General features: G+C 60.9%; 4 protein-coding genes across 4 annotated transcripts in view; 1 reads left to right on the forward strand and 3 right to left on the reverse strand.

The window, feature by feature from the left end:
- NPLOC4 (NPL4 homolog, ubiquitin recognition factor) overlaps nucleotides 1-11,012 on the reverse strand; it is a 28,459-nt gene extending 17,447 nt beyond the window's left edge. The window contains exons 1-8 of the mRNA XM_086762200.1: nucleotides 10,842-11,012; nucleotides 9,517-9,597; nucleotides 6,820-6,932; nucleotides 5,748-5,927; nucleotides 3,258-3,306; nucleotides 2,375-2,469; nucleotides 1,024-1,147; nucleotides 224-403 (exon numbers count right to left, since the gene is read on the reverse strand). Coding sequence (XP_086618326.1) covers nucleotides 224-403; nucleotides 1,024-1,147; nucleotides 2,375-2,469; nucleotides 3,258-3,306; nucleotides 5,748-5,927; nucleotides 6,820-6,932; nucleotides 9,517-9,597; nucleotides 10,842-10,856 — 837 coding nt within the window. The 5' untranslated portion in view covers nucleotides 10,857-11,012. The remainder of the gene's footprint in view (nucleotides 1-223; nucleotides 404-1,023; nucleotides 1,148-2,374; nucleotides 2,470-3,257; nucleotides 3,307-5,747; nucleotides 5,928-6,819; nucleotides 6,933-9,516; nucleotides 9,598-10,841) is intronic.
- A 518-nt stretch (nucleotides 11,013-11,530) lies between these two features.
- Nucleotides 11,531-12,936, forward strand: TSPAN10 (tetraspanin 10). The gene is made up of 3 exons (XM_086762419.1): nucleotides 11,531-11,596; nucleotides 11,952-12,544; nucleotides 12,630-12,936. The coding sequence occupies exons 1-3, from the start codon at nucleotides 11,531-11,533 to the stop codon at nucleotides 12,934-12,936; spliced, it is 966 nt and encodes a 321-aa protein (XP_086618545.1).
- Nucleotides 12,937-13,112: 176 nt separating this feature from the next.
- On the reverse strand, nucleotides 13,113-15,101 carry PDE6G (phosphodiesterase 6G). The gene is made up of 4 exons (XM_086762422.1): nucleotides 14,566-15,101; nucleotides 13,569-13,795; nucleotides 13,405-13,445; nucleotides 13,113-13,287 (listed from the first exon to the last, which is right to left on the reverse strand). The coding sequence occupies exons 2-4, from the start codon at nucleotides 13,712-13,714 to the stop codon at nucleotides 13,211-13,213; spliced, it is 264 nt and encodes an 87-aa protein (XP_086618548.1). The 5' UTR covers nucleotides 13,715-13,795; nucleotides 14,566-15,101; the 3' UTR covers nucleotides 13,113-13,210.
- An 880-nt stretch (nucleotides 15,102-15,981) lies between these two features.
- OXLD1 (oxidoreductase like domain containing 1) lies at nucleotides 15,982-17,263 on the reverse strand. The gene is made up of 2 exons (XM_086762421.1): nucleotides 17,184-17,263; nucleotides 15,982-16,582 (listed from the first exon to the last, which is right to left on the reverse strand). The coding sequence occupies exons 1-2, from the start codon at nucleotides 17,226-17,228 to the stop codon at nucleotides 16,190-16,192; spliced, it is 438 nt and encodes a 145-aa protein (XP_086618547.1). The 5' UTR covers nucleotides 17,229-17,263; the 3' UTR covers nucleotides 15,982-16,189.
- Nucleotides 17,264-17,372: the final 109 nt, after the last annotated feature.

The following is a 17,372-nucleotide window of genomic DNA, read 5'->3' on the forward strand; positions in this document are numbered from 1 at the left end:
AGAAAATGTAAAAACATCAAAAAGCAAATCTGCGTTTTAAAAAATTCTTTCAGTGGTAATCACACAAAGACATAAACCACAACATCTTTTTCACAGGACACTTTTCCTTACAAAGCCGCAGTCAGAAGTACTGCCTGAGGTTTCCCAAACAAAAAAAAAAGCGTTTCCGTATTCCCTGATTATCTTTACGCGTTGACCCCGACACCACGGCACCCAGATTTACCTGTGGGGGTTCATAGATGGCAGCGACCTCCGCCCGGATGCCCAGAGGGATGTCTTTGTGCTCCGTGTACCGGCCGTAGAGATACCCGAGATGCTGGTTTCCTGTCTTCCGCCAGAAGTCGAGGAAGCGATCTGCAATTGTGTGGTTCTCAAACATGATGTTGTCAACATGCCTGTATTTCTGTTTGACAAAGTCCAAGCGTCAGGCCATCCTCCACTAGTCCGTTTACTTTGCCTACTGCCAACACCTTCCCCAGAGACCCCCAGCCGCCTGGGACGCAGGCCACCCCTCACAGCTGAATCCCGCCGGAGCAGGGACAGGGAAAGCTACCAGTTCCCACCCTCTCCCATCTTCCGCCTTCAGCACCGCTCCTCTGCCCAGGGCTCCCCACGGGCTGGAGCGTGGGGAAGCCCTGAGCGCCCCCAGCAGCCCATGAGCTTGGCTTTTTTCCTAAGGCCCTTACCCCAAGAGCCTTTGCTACTAAAAAAAGCGAAATTTTAGAGGAAACAAGAAGAAACAGTGGGTGGCCTTCTGGATCCCGTGAGGTAAAAGAGTGGAGGTTCATCGCTAGTGGTGCCAGCTCAGATGTCCTCCACATTAGGAGTAAACTGCTGAACCAGATACATTTTGGAGCCCTTTTCTGCAGGAACTGAAGACCTTAACAGCCATTTCCCCAACAACTGCCAATACGCAAAGGCTTTTTGCTCCAAGTTGGCTGTTCTTGAAGTCATCTCTCCAAAAAGAAAGGTCAAGTCCCTTCTCAGCTTTAGGCACAAGGGCTCCCGCGAGCTCCGTCTCACCTGTCTGTTGAGAGTGATGGCGCTTGGCTGGCACTTTGTGCAAATCCCTTCTGGCCAAGGCGGGTGCCCTTCGCAGCCTGATTTGATCTTACAGCTTATGTTTTCCAGGGCAACAAACTTCCCCCTGCAAGAATGAAAAGAGAAGTCTGCCATTACCACAGCAAACGCTTCCCAAAAAAAGCAAGTAGCTGGAAATATCACAGAGGGAGCAGGGCAGAGGAGATGCGGTGGCACCAGTGCTCTCCATCTTCAGAGGATCTCAAAGCACCCTGCAAACTCCCACGGGGGAACGCTCCACTCCTGCGCTCCCCAGGTAACCTCCGCTGCCCACTTAGCGAGGGAGGTCAAGAGGCTGACATGCGCTCCCCGACTCAGCTCCTAAGCAGACACTCGAGCAAGAGCGGAGACAGAAAACTCACAGGACCCTGCTTAAATAATTTACACAGCACGTGGGAAGTAGTAGATTATACTGCCAGTGCAAATTAGAGCTCCTTTCATGTGCACAAGGCTTCCTGCAACGGGAAGTTCCCCTCAAATGAAAGTATTGCGGACCTGAGCTGCATCTCACAGAGACACGAAAAAAATTCCCAATGGCATACAGGAATAGGAGGGAGAAGGTTACACCTCCGCGTAACTTATTGAAAGGAGCTGCATTTCAGCTCCCCGACGTCACCCAAGGGGACTTCAGATCCTTCACAGAACACGTGCGCCACAGCGAGGCATAAAGAAATAAACGCTTCTTTCAGGCTTCCTCCCTGCTCAGAGCTTATCCGGCCCATGTCCCCACAGCACGCTCCAGCCCACTGTGAGGCAGGACGCCTTGTTTTCCAGTTACTGGGCAGTAACTGCGGCCCCGTGACATGAACAGGTTTCACCAAGAACGCACGGAGCGTGGGACAGAGCAGAATCAGGCCCTGAGAAACGTCAGGCTCGTCTTTCTGTCCTGTTCATGTCTGCAGGTAAGAAAAGCCATCGGTGAATAAAAGCTCCCCAGGTCCACCCAGTCTCAGTGCCTCTCCACGAGGTTTGAGACTCAAGCTCGGAACTTGGAATAATTAGGGAACCTCTTTCCCTCCATCTGGCCTTCTCGCCCTGTCAGTAGTGTTTCCTGGAAGCAATTACATTCTCATGGAAAAAAAAAAAAAAAAAAAAAAGACAGAGTTAATTTTTTTCCCTTGTCTTTTTTTTTTTCCTTTCCTTTTCTTTTTTTTTCTTTACATGTTGTTTTCTCCTCAGTTTGCCATCCAATAGTTGTATCCAACACTGCTCTGGTGAGATTTGTCTGTACTTTCATTCATACTTTAAAAAACACGCTACAGCCAGATTCCCTTAAACACAGAGATTTTCTTACTTGTCTGCCCCTCCGGTCAGCTTCCTGATGTAGGCATGGAAGGACATATGCTTCACAGGAGGTTCCAGATGGTTTAAATAATCCTCATCAAAAGGCTGCCAAAAACACCACACAAAGAAAAGCCAGGTCAGACACCTGTCTGATAATACATTGATCACGAAACAAATGGATGTTCTAGAGTCAGCCCCACTGGCTCCCAATGTGGAAACAATCAGGAAAATTTAGGCTCATTTTCAAGGCAGCTACTACTGCGATAGAAAGAGTGGGACTCTACAACAGCAACTTTTATTATCGCCTCCTACTCTCGGAACAGATTGGCTCCACAAGTCAGAACCAGCCTCAAAGGCAAAACGCTTTTTTCCTTTCAATATCTGACAGCAAACAAAAAGCCCAGCTGCTCAAACAAGGCCAAAGAACTTCCCGAGCGCACGGCGGGGAAGCGGGGGAACAGCCATCCTGGCTCGCAGCGACTTTCGAGGGATCACTGCTTCGTGCTGTAAATTACACAGCTTCGCACGCTCGCATGCGTCACTGAAGCTGCCTTCAGCCTGAATCATGGGTGGTTGAACTGGGAAGTGCTGGGATTCGGGAGAGGGAGCATGAAACAAGAAGATCCGGGCGAGAGTGAAGAGGGAAGAAAACTGGAGCTTTTCTAAAGCACTTTGTGTTAAACTCATTACTGCAGAAAACCAGAGCGTTAACCAGAACAAACCCAGGGTCAGGAAGGGCTTTAGTGATCCTGGAGGCAGGATTCTGACACGGAGCTGCCCTCTTTACGTGGGCAGCGCTCCGAGGAAAAGCGTTCATACTGGAAGGAACCAAACGCAGGAGGACACGAGCAGCTGTCGCTCGGCTTTCTAGAGCACCTTCGTGGGGCACTCACCTCCAGCGGCACGCAATGCACGCATTTACCCAAGGGGCCGTGGCGACACCTACGCAAAGAGAAAGAGAAGCAGCGGTAAATCTTACTTACTAATGGAAAAGTCAGACTGTAAAGTTGCTCCAGACTAACAGTTCTGGTGTGGAAGATCTGTACACACAGCTCTCCACCCACCAGGGAATATTCCAGAGGGGTCACCACAAGATAACTTCACATCAAGAGACAGCAACGGCTCCAGGTTAAATCCGAGTCCCAGGTCAAGACAAACCCCTCCTAACGTCCGTGCCGCCGGCAAGCGGCCCTGCTCTCTGAGCAGCCGCGGGAACCGAAGTCAGATCACAGCTTCTCAAGTTTTACAGCCCGGCGCTGGGGTTGTGTTTCAATTCAGGGAATTTTACATCTCCAGCACAGGGCCGGCCTGTGTGGTTTTACAACAAGACAACCAAAACATCCATCCTTTATCAGGCGCTGGTGGATGGTCTGCAGCAAACAGGGACGCGTGTGTTTATCGGGCAGATAAAGACCTGCTGGGTACAGTTACAAAACAGAGGGGAAACGTCTCCTTTTGAGGTGATCGCTGTAAAAAAAAAAAAAAACCCAAACCAACAAAAAAATCCCCCCGCGCCTCTGCGGCAGCACGAGGTCAGTGCTAGCTGTCAGAGGAAGGCCTCTGGAGAGGAGTAGGGACATCGGCTCTTACAAAGACAAAGCGGACGGGATCCAGTTGCAGCATGGCTTTTAACGAAGTGCCGTGGCAGATAACGCACGGAAAGGAGCACTAAAGGCCACTAATGCGCCCCGCCGAACGCCAGCATCCCTCCGCGTTCAGATGGATGTGTGCTCACAAACCCAGGAACAGGCCCAGACGCACTCGTTTTATCATAAACATCCACCGCTGCGCGTTGGCTCCCTGCTGGGAGCAGCACCTCCATTTATTCTTCTGAAAAATGTGGTCAAGGTAAAGACAATTCTTTTTCTGCCGCGGAGTGGTGGGGTTTGCCTTTATTGTTTCGATGATGTGGCATTTCCCTCATTTATCACCAGCCTGAAACGGTTAGATAGGCTTTTCCTCGCAAAGGCTACGTCTCTCCAAACTTCCTTGCTGCTGCAGCACTAAAGATAAACCATATGGACGGCAACACAATGGGGAAGGGTGAGCCGTTCCGTTCCAGAAAGAATTCCTGGTTGCCTTTAAAATTTTCACTGCAGCCCTTTCAGAAGTGACTCTGCAGAGGGGTCCAGCCCCAAGCCAGCAACCAGTACGACATCAGGCCGGGAGCCAGCCGGGGCGTCGGTAACAACGAGCAATAAAAACCCACCCCCAGACAGAGGAGGCTTTAGCAGCATCAGTGTAGATTCAGGGTGGCGTTAACTCGCCATCGTATTACCACTTTTACAAAAAATACAAGCTGCTTTGTTTACCTAAGCCTCTTGCAGCTAGAGTTCTGTCAAAGCTAGACTTTGTTGCGTTTCTGAGAGCAAAACGGACTCCCTGGTTTCACAGACAGGTTAGAAAGGCACGTGACGGAAAGGAAGTCAAAAACTAAGCAGGCAGAGACCCAAGTCCCACTTCCAAGTCTCTGCCACTGGACATTTCCACTCACTGCTTCGGTTTTCCCTTCACTTCTTTGTTCTTCCTTTAAGGAGTGGCTGGACCTGAAGATGTGCTCCTGCTGGGGACATCCCAGGTGAGGTGCCACACGCACCCATCCCGGCGCCGAAGGCAGCGATGCCGGGTTGCGTAGGCTCTGCCCAAGCAGGGAGAGACCGCGTGGCACCGGAAAAGGCGACAGAGCTCAGGTCTGCGCTCCGACAGAGGAGCCGCCCACAATTTAGAAAACGAATCCCACCTTGATGCTCACCCACCGCTGGCTGGGCGACGCCGAGGCGGCAGCTCTGGCTGAAAGCGCGTTTCCCCGTCCACGCCTCTCCTGCGAGACGGAGACCTGGCCCTGCCGCCCCGCACGCCCGTCACCTCGGCACCCAAACGAGGAGCTGCATCTTGAGACCACATGGAACAGAAGCTACTGCAGAGAGCAGCCCCTGCGTACGAAGCAGTGACACACGCAGAGCATAACCCGGTATTTCTACACAGCACTGGCTGCCAGGACGTCCCGGGGAAGAATTCAAAGTATTCATTTTAATCTAGAGAGCTCCAAATGTTTTAGGAGCAGAAAATATATGACCGCAAGTCCCACAGCAGGAGCCACCTTGACCAGAACAATAGATGCTCTGAATGAGTCCTTCCTGGCAAAGACCCTGGGATTTTGGTATCTGCTTCCTTCCTCGGCTCGCCAGAGCCCGATTTAACCTTCCAGGACAATGGCAAAGGCTGTTTTCCCTCGTGAACATTTCAAAGGCAGCGAGGGACAGCGCAGCGGCTCAGAGGGCAGTTCCCATAGCACACTTCCTGGCCGCTGGCTTCAGACAAGACGTCACAAGCTCCGGTGAGGCACAGATGCATCGGCAGAAACAAAGCCCACCCCTACTTACAGCTGCTGGTCTCGGTTTCGGTAAATCTTCCCATCCTGTTTGATCAGATACTGGTCGATCTCATCTTCCACCACCTGGGGGGCCCCCGCAGGCCGCAAGCCTTGGGCGACAGAGGTGTCCATGGTCTCCGAGGAGGGGCCGGCCGGGCTGGAGGGGTACAGGAACAGCATATCGCCATGCCTACGGGTGTGGAAAAAGAACACACGGGTATCAGTAGCTGCTTCGGGGTAGCAAACCTCCCAGACCCCGGCGGAGCATGTAATTTATCACAGACTACCGCAAGCAGGGCAGTCTGAAGCCACTCCATTAGCCACCGCTTTCTGCTGCTTTGGTCATTCGCACAAGAAATGCAAAGCTTTTCACCAAGAGACAAGACCGAGGGGAAAAGATGAAGAAAAAGGCGAAAGGAGCCTATGGAGAGAAGCGACAGCTCCAGCAGGGAAAAGGACCAGCGTGGACGCCCCAAGTCACAGCCTTCCCAAGGCGGCTGCCGGTGCCGACACATTCAAGCGACACGTCGCACGCAATGGTGACAGCTCTTGTATTTTCAGTCAGCTCAACATTATTCTTGACATGAACAGAACAGAGACGTTCGCAACCAAACACGAGGCGATGGCACCATTTGGCACCTCCGATCTCCCCAGGCGCCCGGCTCCAGAAGGCAGGAACCCTGGCTCCCGCACACAGGACTATCAGACTCTGGCATCGACGCCAAAAAAAGCGTACAGCGTGAGTGAAAGCAGGGACGAGGGAGCTCGCTGCAGGCTGTGAAAGATCAAACAGCAGGCCTGTTGCTGCCTCACCACCGCGAGGAAACACAGCGCGAGGAGTGACCTGAGAAACGGCTGCCGCAGCCTCACACGCAGTCATTTTGATCCCCCTCATTTCGGCACCGCAGTCAAGCTCGCCTCTTCAAGTAGCTGGCGAGTGAGAGCTGAAAGCTCAGGACTGCTGTAACGTGACGCCGCCCGCCGCTGCCCGGTTCGGAGGGGAGAGTTTGGGCAAGCTCAGAGAAGAGGCACTCTGTTGTACAAAGGGCCCCCTCCACCCCCAGCGCTCTGTCAGGACTCACTTGATTTTCAGCAAGTTGAGGGATTTGTTCTGCGACGCTGTGATCTCTCCTGTCCTGTTTCTATTGGTGTAGACAGAAAACCCATTATTCCTGAAACCAAATTCTTTTGCGACCTGAAAGAGAGAGAAGAATGGCCGGGTTTAAGATACCTCACAGCCCCAGTCAGATGCCGAAAGCTGCTCAGAGCAAGCGCAAAGTCCAGGGAATTCTATTGCAAATCTTTAGCTGAACTCATCTGCATGTCTGAAGAGCACAGGGTAACTGAGAAAAATAGAAATGCTGAGTAACACAAGCAGTTTATTTTAAAAAGCAACTTAAAATGTCTCTCACACAACACAAATGCAGTATTTTATCTAAATCCACGCAAGCACTGTCATAGCTAGAGAGGCGAAACTATCCTCTCTGTTTTCCCAGCCCTCCTGCTCCAGCCTTGCCAGCTCACACCAGCCAAGTCATTCCCATCTTCCTACGGCCAGAATTCCTCAGCCCAGATCTTCACCTCCTCTGCCCTCAGCTCCACTCTCGCCTACCAGCTGCTACACGAGCTTCACGCAAGCTCTTCCTGCTGTTCTCCTTTCTCTCCATTTGCCTCTTTTCTCCTGACGGAACCTGCGCTCACACTAACCGCCTCTCAGTCTCCAGGCAGGATTTTTCCCCGCTCATCCTCTCAGCTGTTCAGTGTAAGGCTGCTTTACTCCCAGTCAGTCCAATGCCTCCTCACAGCAACAGCGATTTTCACATTTGGCCACTTAAAAACACCATCAGTTTAAAAGTGGTGTTGGAAGTTTCTCTAGATGACAAGTTTCTTCCTAAATTCCTAAGTTAACAGCCTTTATTTTTATTGAACACCCCTCCCTGCAGCTTTGGCAGGGCTCTGAGACAGACTGCACACAGGACAGAGCGAACAGGCCACGCACAGAAGTGCCGCACGAGCAAGGTCACGGAGTTTCTCTCCTGCCAGCTTCGCCGCGATCTGCAGCAGCAAGCGCTCCGCCGTTTGAACGGAAGCACGACTCTCAAAGGGTTCACCTCCCGCGTTACGCCTGCCAGAGTCAAACGCTCGCTCGACAGGCAACAGACTCCACCAGGTTTTTGGGGGAGACAATTTGCACAAGACACGAACAAAAGGCTCGGGTTCTTAACCGGAACACACCTGAGAGTTTGTGTTTTTAGTACTCTCGGATTCACCTGGGACGTGCTGCCAAAGCCGGAACCGTGACTGTCCCGGCCCGTACCGCTCTGAAACGTGCTTTCTCACACACCGCTTCTGCGGCTGCTCTGGAGCCGGCAAGCAGGAGACCGAAGCCGACTGCAAACACAGAAGCAGCGATCCGATGCCTCTTCGATTACAGCTACCTAGCTAAATAGGAAACCCACCAAAGGGATTCGGGTTTCAGTGTCCAAACGCGCAGCTATTAATAGGCACAGATCTGCGGGGGTACCGTCCGCACCTTTTCTCGTCCGAGCACGCCCTGTATTCGGAAAGAAACCCGAACATTTCTCTCATTCAGCTCAGCAAGAGGATACAGTTTTCCTCAGATCAACCGGCAATTCCAGTGAGTGCCAACGCTTTTGTTCTGACGGTGACTGGTTGCCAGCACGATTGTTCCGCGCTGCCTCGGGTAACGTGAACCCCTGAAACCGAGCAGCTTGTTCTGCACAGGTTCCAGAGATTTTGAGAGCAATGTGTTTTCCCCTGGGCGAGACTGCTCAGAGGCCACAGCGGCTGTCCCTGACCCAGTCCCGAAACCCGTCGGGATTCTTGCTTGGGCAGGCAGGGATTGCTGTCGCGCTCTGGGCCCAAGCTTCCAACACAGCAAACGACTCGCAAACAGGAGCGGGTTTCAGTCTGCTCCCCTGGCCCCTCGCAGGGGGAAAGGAAATCTAGCTGGCTAAAAGAATGGCCCTTCAGGCACAGGAGCACAGAGTGCTCCTGGGACGGAGCAAAGGAATCCTCATCTGAGGGTTCCAGGTTACAGCAGAGTTCCAGGAGGGAAGGCAACGGAGAACTGCTCACTCTGGAAGAGCAAACCTGAAACGCCGAGCACTTGCAGCCGACCAAAGAACAAGCCGCAGCCAGCTCCAAATCCCACAGCCCCGCACTCCGTGTGCTCTCCTCACGCCAGCGTGGAAATCTCTCCCAGGACACCCCGCAGGCTCTCGCGTCACGTTAAGATCTGGCCTTAATCCCTTCCCTGCTCTCTCCCAAACCATGCCGGAAACCCAGCGGCACAGGAAGCACATTCAAATGATATTCAAAGCGCAAACCAAGAGCTGAGCTGAGCAAGGGACCTGAAGAGGCCGGTCCCTTGCAGCAGTTTTGACTACCAAACAGCTGTCCTGTGCCGCTGTCAGCCTCTGCTTCCCCAGCCGCCTCTTCTCCGGGACAGCACTGAAACGTGCGCTCCTCCAGGAAGGCTCCCACCCCAGGGAACTCTAGCTCAAAACCTGAGTAAGTTTTCTTCCTCAAATTTGTTATTTTCCCTCTGGAACAGCAAGGAGAAAACTCGTTTTGGCTACACCAGTTTTAAACACCCTTTTCCACAAGGCACGCTGACCCTCGCCGCCGTCAGCGCCTTTGCCCAGCACGGTGAAGCGCGCGTCACCCATGAGGGCACCCCGCGGCGCCGGCCGAGCCGCAGGGGCCCTGCCGCGTCCCGCGGGCGAGCCGCGAAGGCGCGGAGAGGCGCCGGATACCTTCTTGAGGAACGTCGCCACCGTTTCTCGCTTCGTGGCTGTGATGCGCTTCACCCCTTCTGGCGACTGCACGCGGATTATCTGCGGGGTTAAGAGGACAGCCCGAGTTAGTGACGGGGGGACAGAGCCCACCCCGCGCTCGCAGCCCGCCGGGGCCGCGCTGAAGTTCACGCACACGACGCAGACCATCCCCACCGCTCCTCCCTCCCGCTTTTAACGCTGCTCTTCCAAAGGGCGTGCAAATGCACAAGGAAGTGATTCGCCCGCGGTAGGGCAGCACCGGCCGGTGTTTGTGTGCTGCAGGATGAATTACCTGAACGCACGAGGCACGGGAAGAAGCTGGCACCGGGAAAAACGCTAACACTGCTTTCTCTGTCAAAGCTCCGACCTCAGACGTGGAATTAAACTTTCAGGAGGAGGGTGAATCAGAGCTTCCAAGGGAGCGATTTATTCGGGGCCTACACACAAGCACTGGCCTAACCGGTGCTAATGGGCACCTGAGCCGCCGCTGCGTTTCAGCCCACGCTGCTGACGTAACCTCCGCGGCGGAGGAGAAGATGAGGAGAGCCACGAGGCTCAGGCTGCTCCTGCACAACACCGAACAGCAGCTTTGCTGAAGTCAGGGATGGCAAAAACTGGCAGCTCTCGGGGGAAAAGGCCAGGGACAACTCTTCACGTACTGGCAGGGAACTGGCAAACGCAAACATCGGCGTCCTCGCGCTGCCAGGGAGCAGGGAAGCGGCTCGAGTTGCCCCACGGAGCGCGTTCACCTGCCGACACGTAGCGCAGAGCCACGTCCAGGATGGCAGCGTGCGTGCTGAAAGGGGGGGCACGGGGGGACACGGGGGGCCGCCGGCGTCCCGGCGTTACCTTGCAGCAGCCCCCTTACACCCTTCCCGAACCCCAGCAGAGGAGCGAGCCCGGCCCGACGGGAGCGGGGGACCTTCACGGTACCGACGAGCCCCTTCCCCAGCGATGCCGGGACCCCGGCCACGACCGGACACCTTCCCCCGGGACATTCCTCCCGGGGCCGAGCGGGACCCCGGGGCCACGGTCCCAAACGCCACACGCTCCAAGGGGGCACTTTCTTGGGGCAAAACCACGGGGAACCCGTCCAGGGCACCGCTCCGGGCGGGGGGCAGCCCGGTTCCGGGAGCGCTGCGCTCCCGGCGGGATGCTCCGTCCCCAGACGGCGGCGCGGCCCCGGGGCGGCCCGGTGCGGTCCCGCCGGGCGGGGTGAGCGCGGCCCGGCCCCGCCGCCCCACAGGAATCTGCTGCCTCATCGCCCCTCCCCCCGGCCGCCGCCGCCGCCCGGCCCCACTCACGATCGTCTCCGCCATGGCGCTGCCCGCCGGGGACCGGCGCTCGCCGGCACACCCAGCTACCGACCCGGCCCGCTGCGGTGCAGCCAGCTCCGCTCCGCCGTGCCCGGCCCGGCCCGCTCCTGCCCGCCGCCTCCCGGGCCCGGCCCGCCGCCTGCGCCGACGCCGCCCGGACCCCGCGCCCCGGCGCCCGCGTTCCGCTGCGCGAGGGTTCCTAGGCCGGGCCGGGCGGGGCGGGGCGGGGCGGTGCGTCCGTCACAGCCGCCCCCCCCGCCCCGTGCTGCCTCGGTGCTACAGCCGTGGCTGTCCCCCGCGCTGCCTCGGTGCCACGCGACAGCCTTCCCCTCGGTCACCGCGGCACCTGTCTCTTTGTTCCGCCCCCAACTCGTCCCTGTTGAGGGGCCCGGCCCGGGCGTGGGGCCCCTCGGTGCCCCCTCGCCCCCTGCACGGGGCTCGAGTGGGCTCCCGCGGGCCGGGCAGCAGGATGCGGGCTGTGCTGGGGCCTGGTACCCCTGCTTACCCCAAATACTCCTCTATGCCCTCGCTACCGACCCCGCTAACAGGGCGTGGGGGCTGCCGTGGGGCTGGGCTGCCGTGGGCCCAGCTGTGGGGCCAGGAGCTGCAGCCCTATTTAAGCGCCGGCCACAGCCCCCTCACATGATGGGAGTGTGACTGCCTGGGCTGCGAGCAGGATGGCGCTGAGCAGAGCGCGGCTCTCCCGGCCCGATGGTGGGGAGACCACCCGGCTGCTGCCCCAGGTAACGCCGGGACCCCCGGTCCCCTCCCTCGGGACCCACGCTCCTGCCCCATGCACCCCGTATTCCCCAGGTGCCAGCTCCACGGCAGTGCCCCCATCCCTGGGGGTCTCCATCGGGGTCAATCTGGGGGTCCCTGCCAGGGGCAGGGTCTGTGGGAGAGCACCCACGCGCTCAGACCCCGGGGTTGCAGTGGGGGGGTGGATGTGGGGCACCCCATGCAGGGGGCTCTTGCAAAGGGGGTCTCCAGGAGCCTGTGACAGCCTCGGGCTGTGGGACAGGGTCCATGGGCTGGGGGGGGGGGCGCATTTCCGGGGGACCGTCCCGCCGGCTGCGAGCGGCTGGTCTGTCCGTCCAGGGGTCCAGGCTGGTGGAGCTGCCCTACGCCTCCTCCGATGACGACGACGGCTCGCTGGCCGGGGACATGGACCTTCCCGCAGCCGAGCAGGACCCCAAGACGTGGTACCCCATCCCCCCCAAACGGGGGGCCTTCAGCCAGTGCGTGCGGTACCTGGCCTTCCTCTGGAACCTCCTCTTCCTCCTGCTGGGCCTGCTGGCCCTGGCTGTGGGGGTCTGGGGGCTGCTGGCCAAGGGCTCGCTGCGGGGGGAGCGCCTGGCCCCGCTCAGCTCCGACCCCATGCTGCTTTTCGTGCTGGCGGGGCTGGGGGCCAGCGCCGTCTCGCTGGCTGGCTGCCTGGGCGCCCTCCGCTCCAGCCCCTGCCTGCTGCGCTTTTTCGTGGGGGCCGTGCTGGCCTTCGCGGGGCTGGAGGTGCTGGGGGGGCTGCTGCTGCTGGCCGCGCGGCACCGGCTGCGGGACGCTCTGCGGGACGCCCTGCTCCTCTGCCTCCTGCGCTACCAGGAGGAGCCCGACCTGCGGTTTTTGGTGGACGAGGTGCAGCGGAGCCTGCGGTGCTGCGGCCTCGCCTCCTACCGTGACTGGGAGACCAACCCGTGAGTTGGGGTGCCAGGGGGAGGCCGGACCCTGCGCCGGGACGGTGCCTGGACCCTGCAACCCTCCTTTTCTCTGTCCCTGCAGGTACTTCAACTGCAGCGCCCCGGGAGCGCAGGCATGCAGCGTCCCCAGCTCCTGCTGCCTGGACCCCTGGCAGAACGGCACCGTCGCCAACACCCAGTGTGCCTTCGGGGCCCTGCGCCTGGGGGACGCGGCGGCCGGCGCCATCGTGCACCTGGGAGGCTGCGTGGCGGAGCTCAGCACCTGGCTGCGCGGCCAGGCCGGTGGCATCGTGGCTGGCGCGGCCGTGCTGGTGCTGGTTGAGGCTGCCGGCGTCCTCATGGCGCTGAAGATGCTGGGAGATATCACGCCCGTCGGGGCGTGGGATTGAGGGGGTGCTGGGGGACACCGTGGGGTCAGGGACATGTGGGGGGGTGATACAGCCCCAAATAAACCTCGTCATAAACCTTGAGCCCCATCCACGCCCCGTCCGTCCTGCCCTGTGGCTCGGGGAGACGCTCTCCATCCGCATCCCCGCACGCCCCGGACCACGACACCAGGCTCCCGTGCTCGTTCCGGGTTTTAATGAGCATTTTTCCAGGCTGAGCCCCGCCGTGCGGTCGGGGCGGCCTCTACCTACGCAGCTCTACGCGGCGGCGGCCTGCCTAGATGATGCCGTACTGCGCCAGCTCGTGCAGCTCCAGGTGGCTGAAGGCTTCCCAGGGACAGATGACGGTGATGTCTGGGGAGAGCAGAGGCGGCGTCAGCGTGACCCCCTCCCAGCCCGGCGGCGGGCGGCTGTGCCCGCAGCGAGCCCCGCTCCCCACCCGCTGGGGACGAGACCCCCCCCCCCCCGTACCTGTTCCCAGCCCCTCCATGCCTGGGATGTCGTCGCCGAACCTGCAAGGAGAGAGAGCGTCTGCCCTGACCCCCTGCCAGCCCCCCCGCCCCCCAGGCTGGCACCTCTGGCCCCGCAGCCCCCCCGGGGCCATGTCCTGGGTCCCAGGGCCCTGCCCCACTCACCCCTGCACCCCCTTTTTGGGAGGCTTGCTTTTGAACTGCCTCGTCTGCCTCTGCTTGAATTTGGGTGGTCCCTTCCGGGGGGTGGCGGGTCCCCCGGTCACCCTCGTCACCGATTTGATCTCCGGCTTGGGGGGCTCCAGGCTCATGGCTGGGCCGGGGCTGGCAGCCTGCCCCGGGTCGCGGTTGTCCCTGCGGGTGCGGTGCTGGCGCGGGACGGCTCCTCACACCTGATGGAGGGGAGATGGGGGAGTCACTGGTTTCTCCTACCCCCCACGGGCACCCCACGCCCCTGCGCCCACCCTGAGGCCCCCCAGCCGTCACTGATCGGCTTTCCGAGCTGTTCCAGAGGAGAGCCCCCTCCCCGCAACCTTGACTTAGCCCAGCTCAGAGCCCGCTAATCCCCTTACCCCAAAGGCAGGGAAGGGCAGCAGTGGGGCCGGCAGAGCCGCCGCCTCCCCTGGGGGCTCTTCCTCCAGCCCTCGCCCCCCGTCCCAGCGCAGGTGTGACACTCGGGGACCCCCACGCTGGTGCTGCCGCCAGCCCTGGCCGTGGCTCGCCCCGGGGTCCGTGCCAAGCTGCGTGTGCTACAGGGGGTGGGCATCGGCGCAGCCATAGCGTGGGAGCGAGGTGGGTTTTGGGGATGGCGGGCACCCGGCCTGCACACCCTTGGGACCCGTGCTGGGGTGTGCGTGGCCACGGCGGTGGGGGCCTCCGTCCCGCTGCCGTCACGCCTCCTCCGGGCACAGCAGCCACGCCAAGGGTGCGGGTGGCACAAGAGACGGCTCCAGCGTGGGTGTGAGATTTGGCCCCGCTGCGGGGCACGGCCCCCGGGCAAGAAGGGTCCCGGCCCGGGGAGATGCCAGCAACGCCGCTCCTGGCTGCAGGAGTGGGAGGCATGAGCAGGCTCCGGCCCGGAGCGAAGCAGCACCCCGCCCCGGGAGCCCAGCACCTCCGGAACAGAGTCCCGTCCCGCGCACGGAGCAGGGCCCCGACTTACGCAGCCGCTGCGCTCCCCGAGGCCAGCGCCGCTCCGCAGGAGACCCTCCGTCCCGCTGCTGCCTGCACGCGTCCTCTAGGCGCTCTGGGGGGCTTTTAGGGGAGGGCAGATTTATCCTGCGCTGGGGTAATAGGATTATTTATGTCCCTTCTTCTCAGGGGGTAATCTGCTGTCCTTCCTCCCGCTCTGCCCCGGCGGGACGGGGCGTGGGTGGGGACGGGGTGTCTGGATTAGCGCTGCTGGGGCTGATGGCGTCGGGACACCGCAAATCACCCACGAGGGGATGCTGCCTCCTCTCCCAAGCCGCCTCTCCCAAGGCCGAGCTCGGTCCGGCCCCGAAAAGTGAGGGCTGGGGGGTAGCGCTGCCGGTACGGCTGCCAGACCGCACCCCGGCCCGGGTGGGGGTCCCAGCGCAAGGGCTGCCCCCCGCCCCAGCACCGTCCCTGCTGGCGCCACAGCCCGAGCCCTGCCTGGCCGAGGGGGTCTCCGGCCAAAACCTGGCAGAAGAGGGGCTGGGCAGCCCGGCAGCCCCGCTGTCCGAGGGACGGGATCGCTCCCAAGCTTCCCCTAATCCTGACACTAAAGCAATTACAAAAAAGAATAATCTCGGTACGCTTTAATTGAACCTCAGCTCCTGCCACTAATTGCAATTAGTTGCACTCCAATAAATAGGATTACAGGGATCTGTGAGCGTTTTCTGGGCAGCCGGCAGAGAGCAGGGCCCAGAGTTAATTACTGCTTCCAGCTTCGGTTTCGTCAGCGAGCGCTGCGCGCTGCTCGAGGGCTTCGTGGCTCCTTGGGGAGCTCATCCTGAGAGGGCAGGGGCGGGGGTCTGCGGGGGTCCCGAGGGCCAGGAACCTCCGAGTCCCCCGGCCCGGCCGGGCGGGATGGAGATGGGGATGCGCCGGGCCAAATTTGTGGGGTTTTAAGACGAGGCCGACGCAACGGAGGAAGGAAAGGACTGTGACGAGCAGCTTGCCGGGCTCTGACCTCGGTGCGGGTGCCCTTGCCGGGAGGCTGCCGGGCCCCACGTGCTGGGGGCCACACGCTGCCTGCGCCTCCTGCGCGGGGAAGGGGCCGGCAGCCCCGGGTGCCTCCCCTGCGAGCCCTTCATGCGGAGAAGCCCCTAAGAGGCTTAGGGCGCTGGTGGGGAGGGGGAGGGGGGGCCCGGCGCTGCGCCCCAATCACCAGGTCACGGCCAAGCTGCTGAAGATGCTTAAAATCCAAGCTGGGGAGCACAAGGACGAGGCAAGAGCAGCGGCGCGGGGAGGGCTGAGCGCGGGGGGACGCGGCAGCCTGCCCTTGGTGGGGATTTTCTATCCCGGGGGAGCACAGCATGGGAAATCCGGGGCTGGGAACACGCGGGGCCGCTGCCTGTCCCCAAGGGCAGGGTCCCCCACAGACGAGAAGCGAGACACGGCCTGGGCACCGCCTGTATTGAAACACACACGGGACCCCGCGCACAACGCCCTGGGGGAGCTCGGACCATCCTCGTCCCACCGCCCCCGAGCTCAACCCGCACAAATAAATAGTTGAAATCAAACGAGTCCAGGTCCCGCCATCCAGCCCGGAGCAGAGGCTCCCGGGGGGTGCAACCCGCCACGTTTTGGGGGCCAGGAGAGGCTCAGTCCTTCTCCATGCGCAGCCTGATCTCCATCTTGAGGATCATTTTAATGTTCTCATCCTCCACGTGCTCCTCCACGGCCGCCAAGGCCCGCGCGCCGCCGTCCCGGTACCGCTCCAGCAGCTCCTCCACGTACGCAAACCAGACGCAGTTGGGGCAGCCGGTCCCGCAGCAGTGGGTGGGCGGCGGGGGGATCGGGGGGGTGGCAGGACGGACCCCATCCTCGCCTGGCGGGGCGCCTGTCCCACCCTCGCTCTCCGGGGTGTCCGAGCTGCTGCCGGCCTTTGCTGGGGTGTCTGAAAGTTCCCGAAGGCCGGAGCCGAGGGTGGGCTGGGGGTGCGGGGCCCCTTCCCTGAGCACCCCCCTGCAGCAGCTGGCGCCGTCCCGGGGCTCCTGAGGACCACGACCCCGCGGTGACGCCAGCCCGGGGGGGGGGAAACGCGGGGGCAGCCCTGCCCACTGCACCCCCCCGGCCAGAGGACCCCCGCCCTGCTCCCAGTGTACCCCCATCCCAGCACCATCACCCCCCCAGGAACTCACACAGCCCCAGCCGCACCGCTCTGCCCCCCATCCCAGCACCATCACCACCCCCCACACCCTGACACACCGCCCAGAGCACCCCCATCCCATCCTCAGCACCCCCTCAGCTCCCCCCCATCCCCAGTTCTGGCTCCCCCCCATCCCTAGCCCCCCCCACGCCCCCGACTCCATCCTCCCTGACCCCCTCAGCTCCCCCCCCATCCCCAGTTCTGGCTCCCCCCCATCCCTAGCCCCCCCCACGCCCCCGACTCCATCCTCCCTGACCCCCCCAGCCTCCCCCCCCATCCCCAGCACCCCTCACGCCCCCCTCAGCCCCTACCCCATCCCCAGCCCCCCTTGCCCCCCTCTCAGATCCCCCCCCATCCCCTCCTGCCCCCCCAGGACCCCCCATCACTCCCTTCTCCTGTGGGGTCCTCCCGGGCCCCCCAAAACAAGCACACACCCCCCGGCTCACCGCCCGGCGCGCCCCCGCCAACCCGCGCGCCCCCCGCAGCAACATCCGGCCGCGGCGCCCCGATCCCGGCCCCGCCCGAGCGGCAGCTCCTCTAACCAATGGCAGCCCGGCACGGCCAGCTGATGAGGGTCCGGCGGCTGCGGGAAGCCAATGGGGAGTGGGGGGCGGGGCCAGGGCGGTAGGGGTCGG

Source organism: Chlamydotis macqueenii, chromosome 18, assembly GCF_036417535.1.
Source record: "Chlamydotis macqueenii isolate bChlMac1 chromosome 18, bChlMac1.mat, whole genome shotgun sequence".
Lineage (NCBI taxonomy): Eukaryota > Metazoa > Chordata > Aves > Otidiformes > Otididae > Chlamydotis > Chlamydotis macqueenii.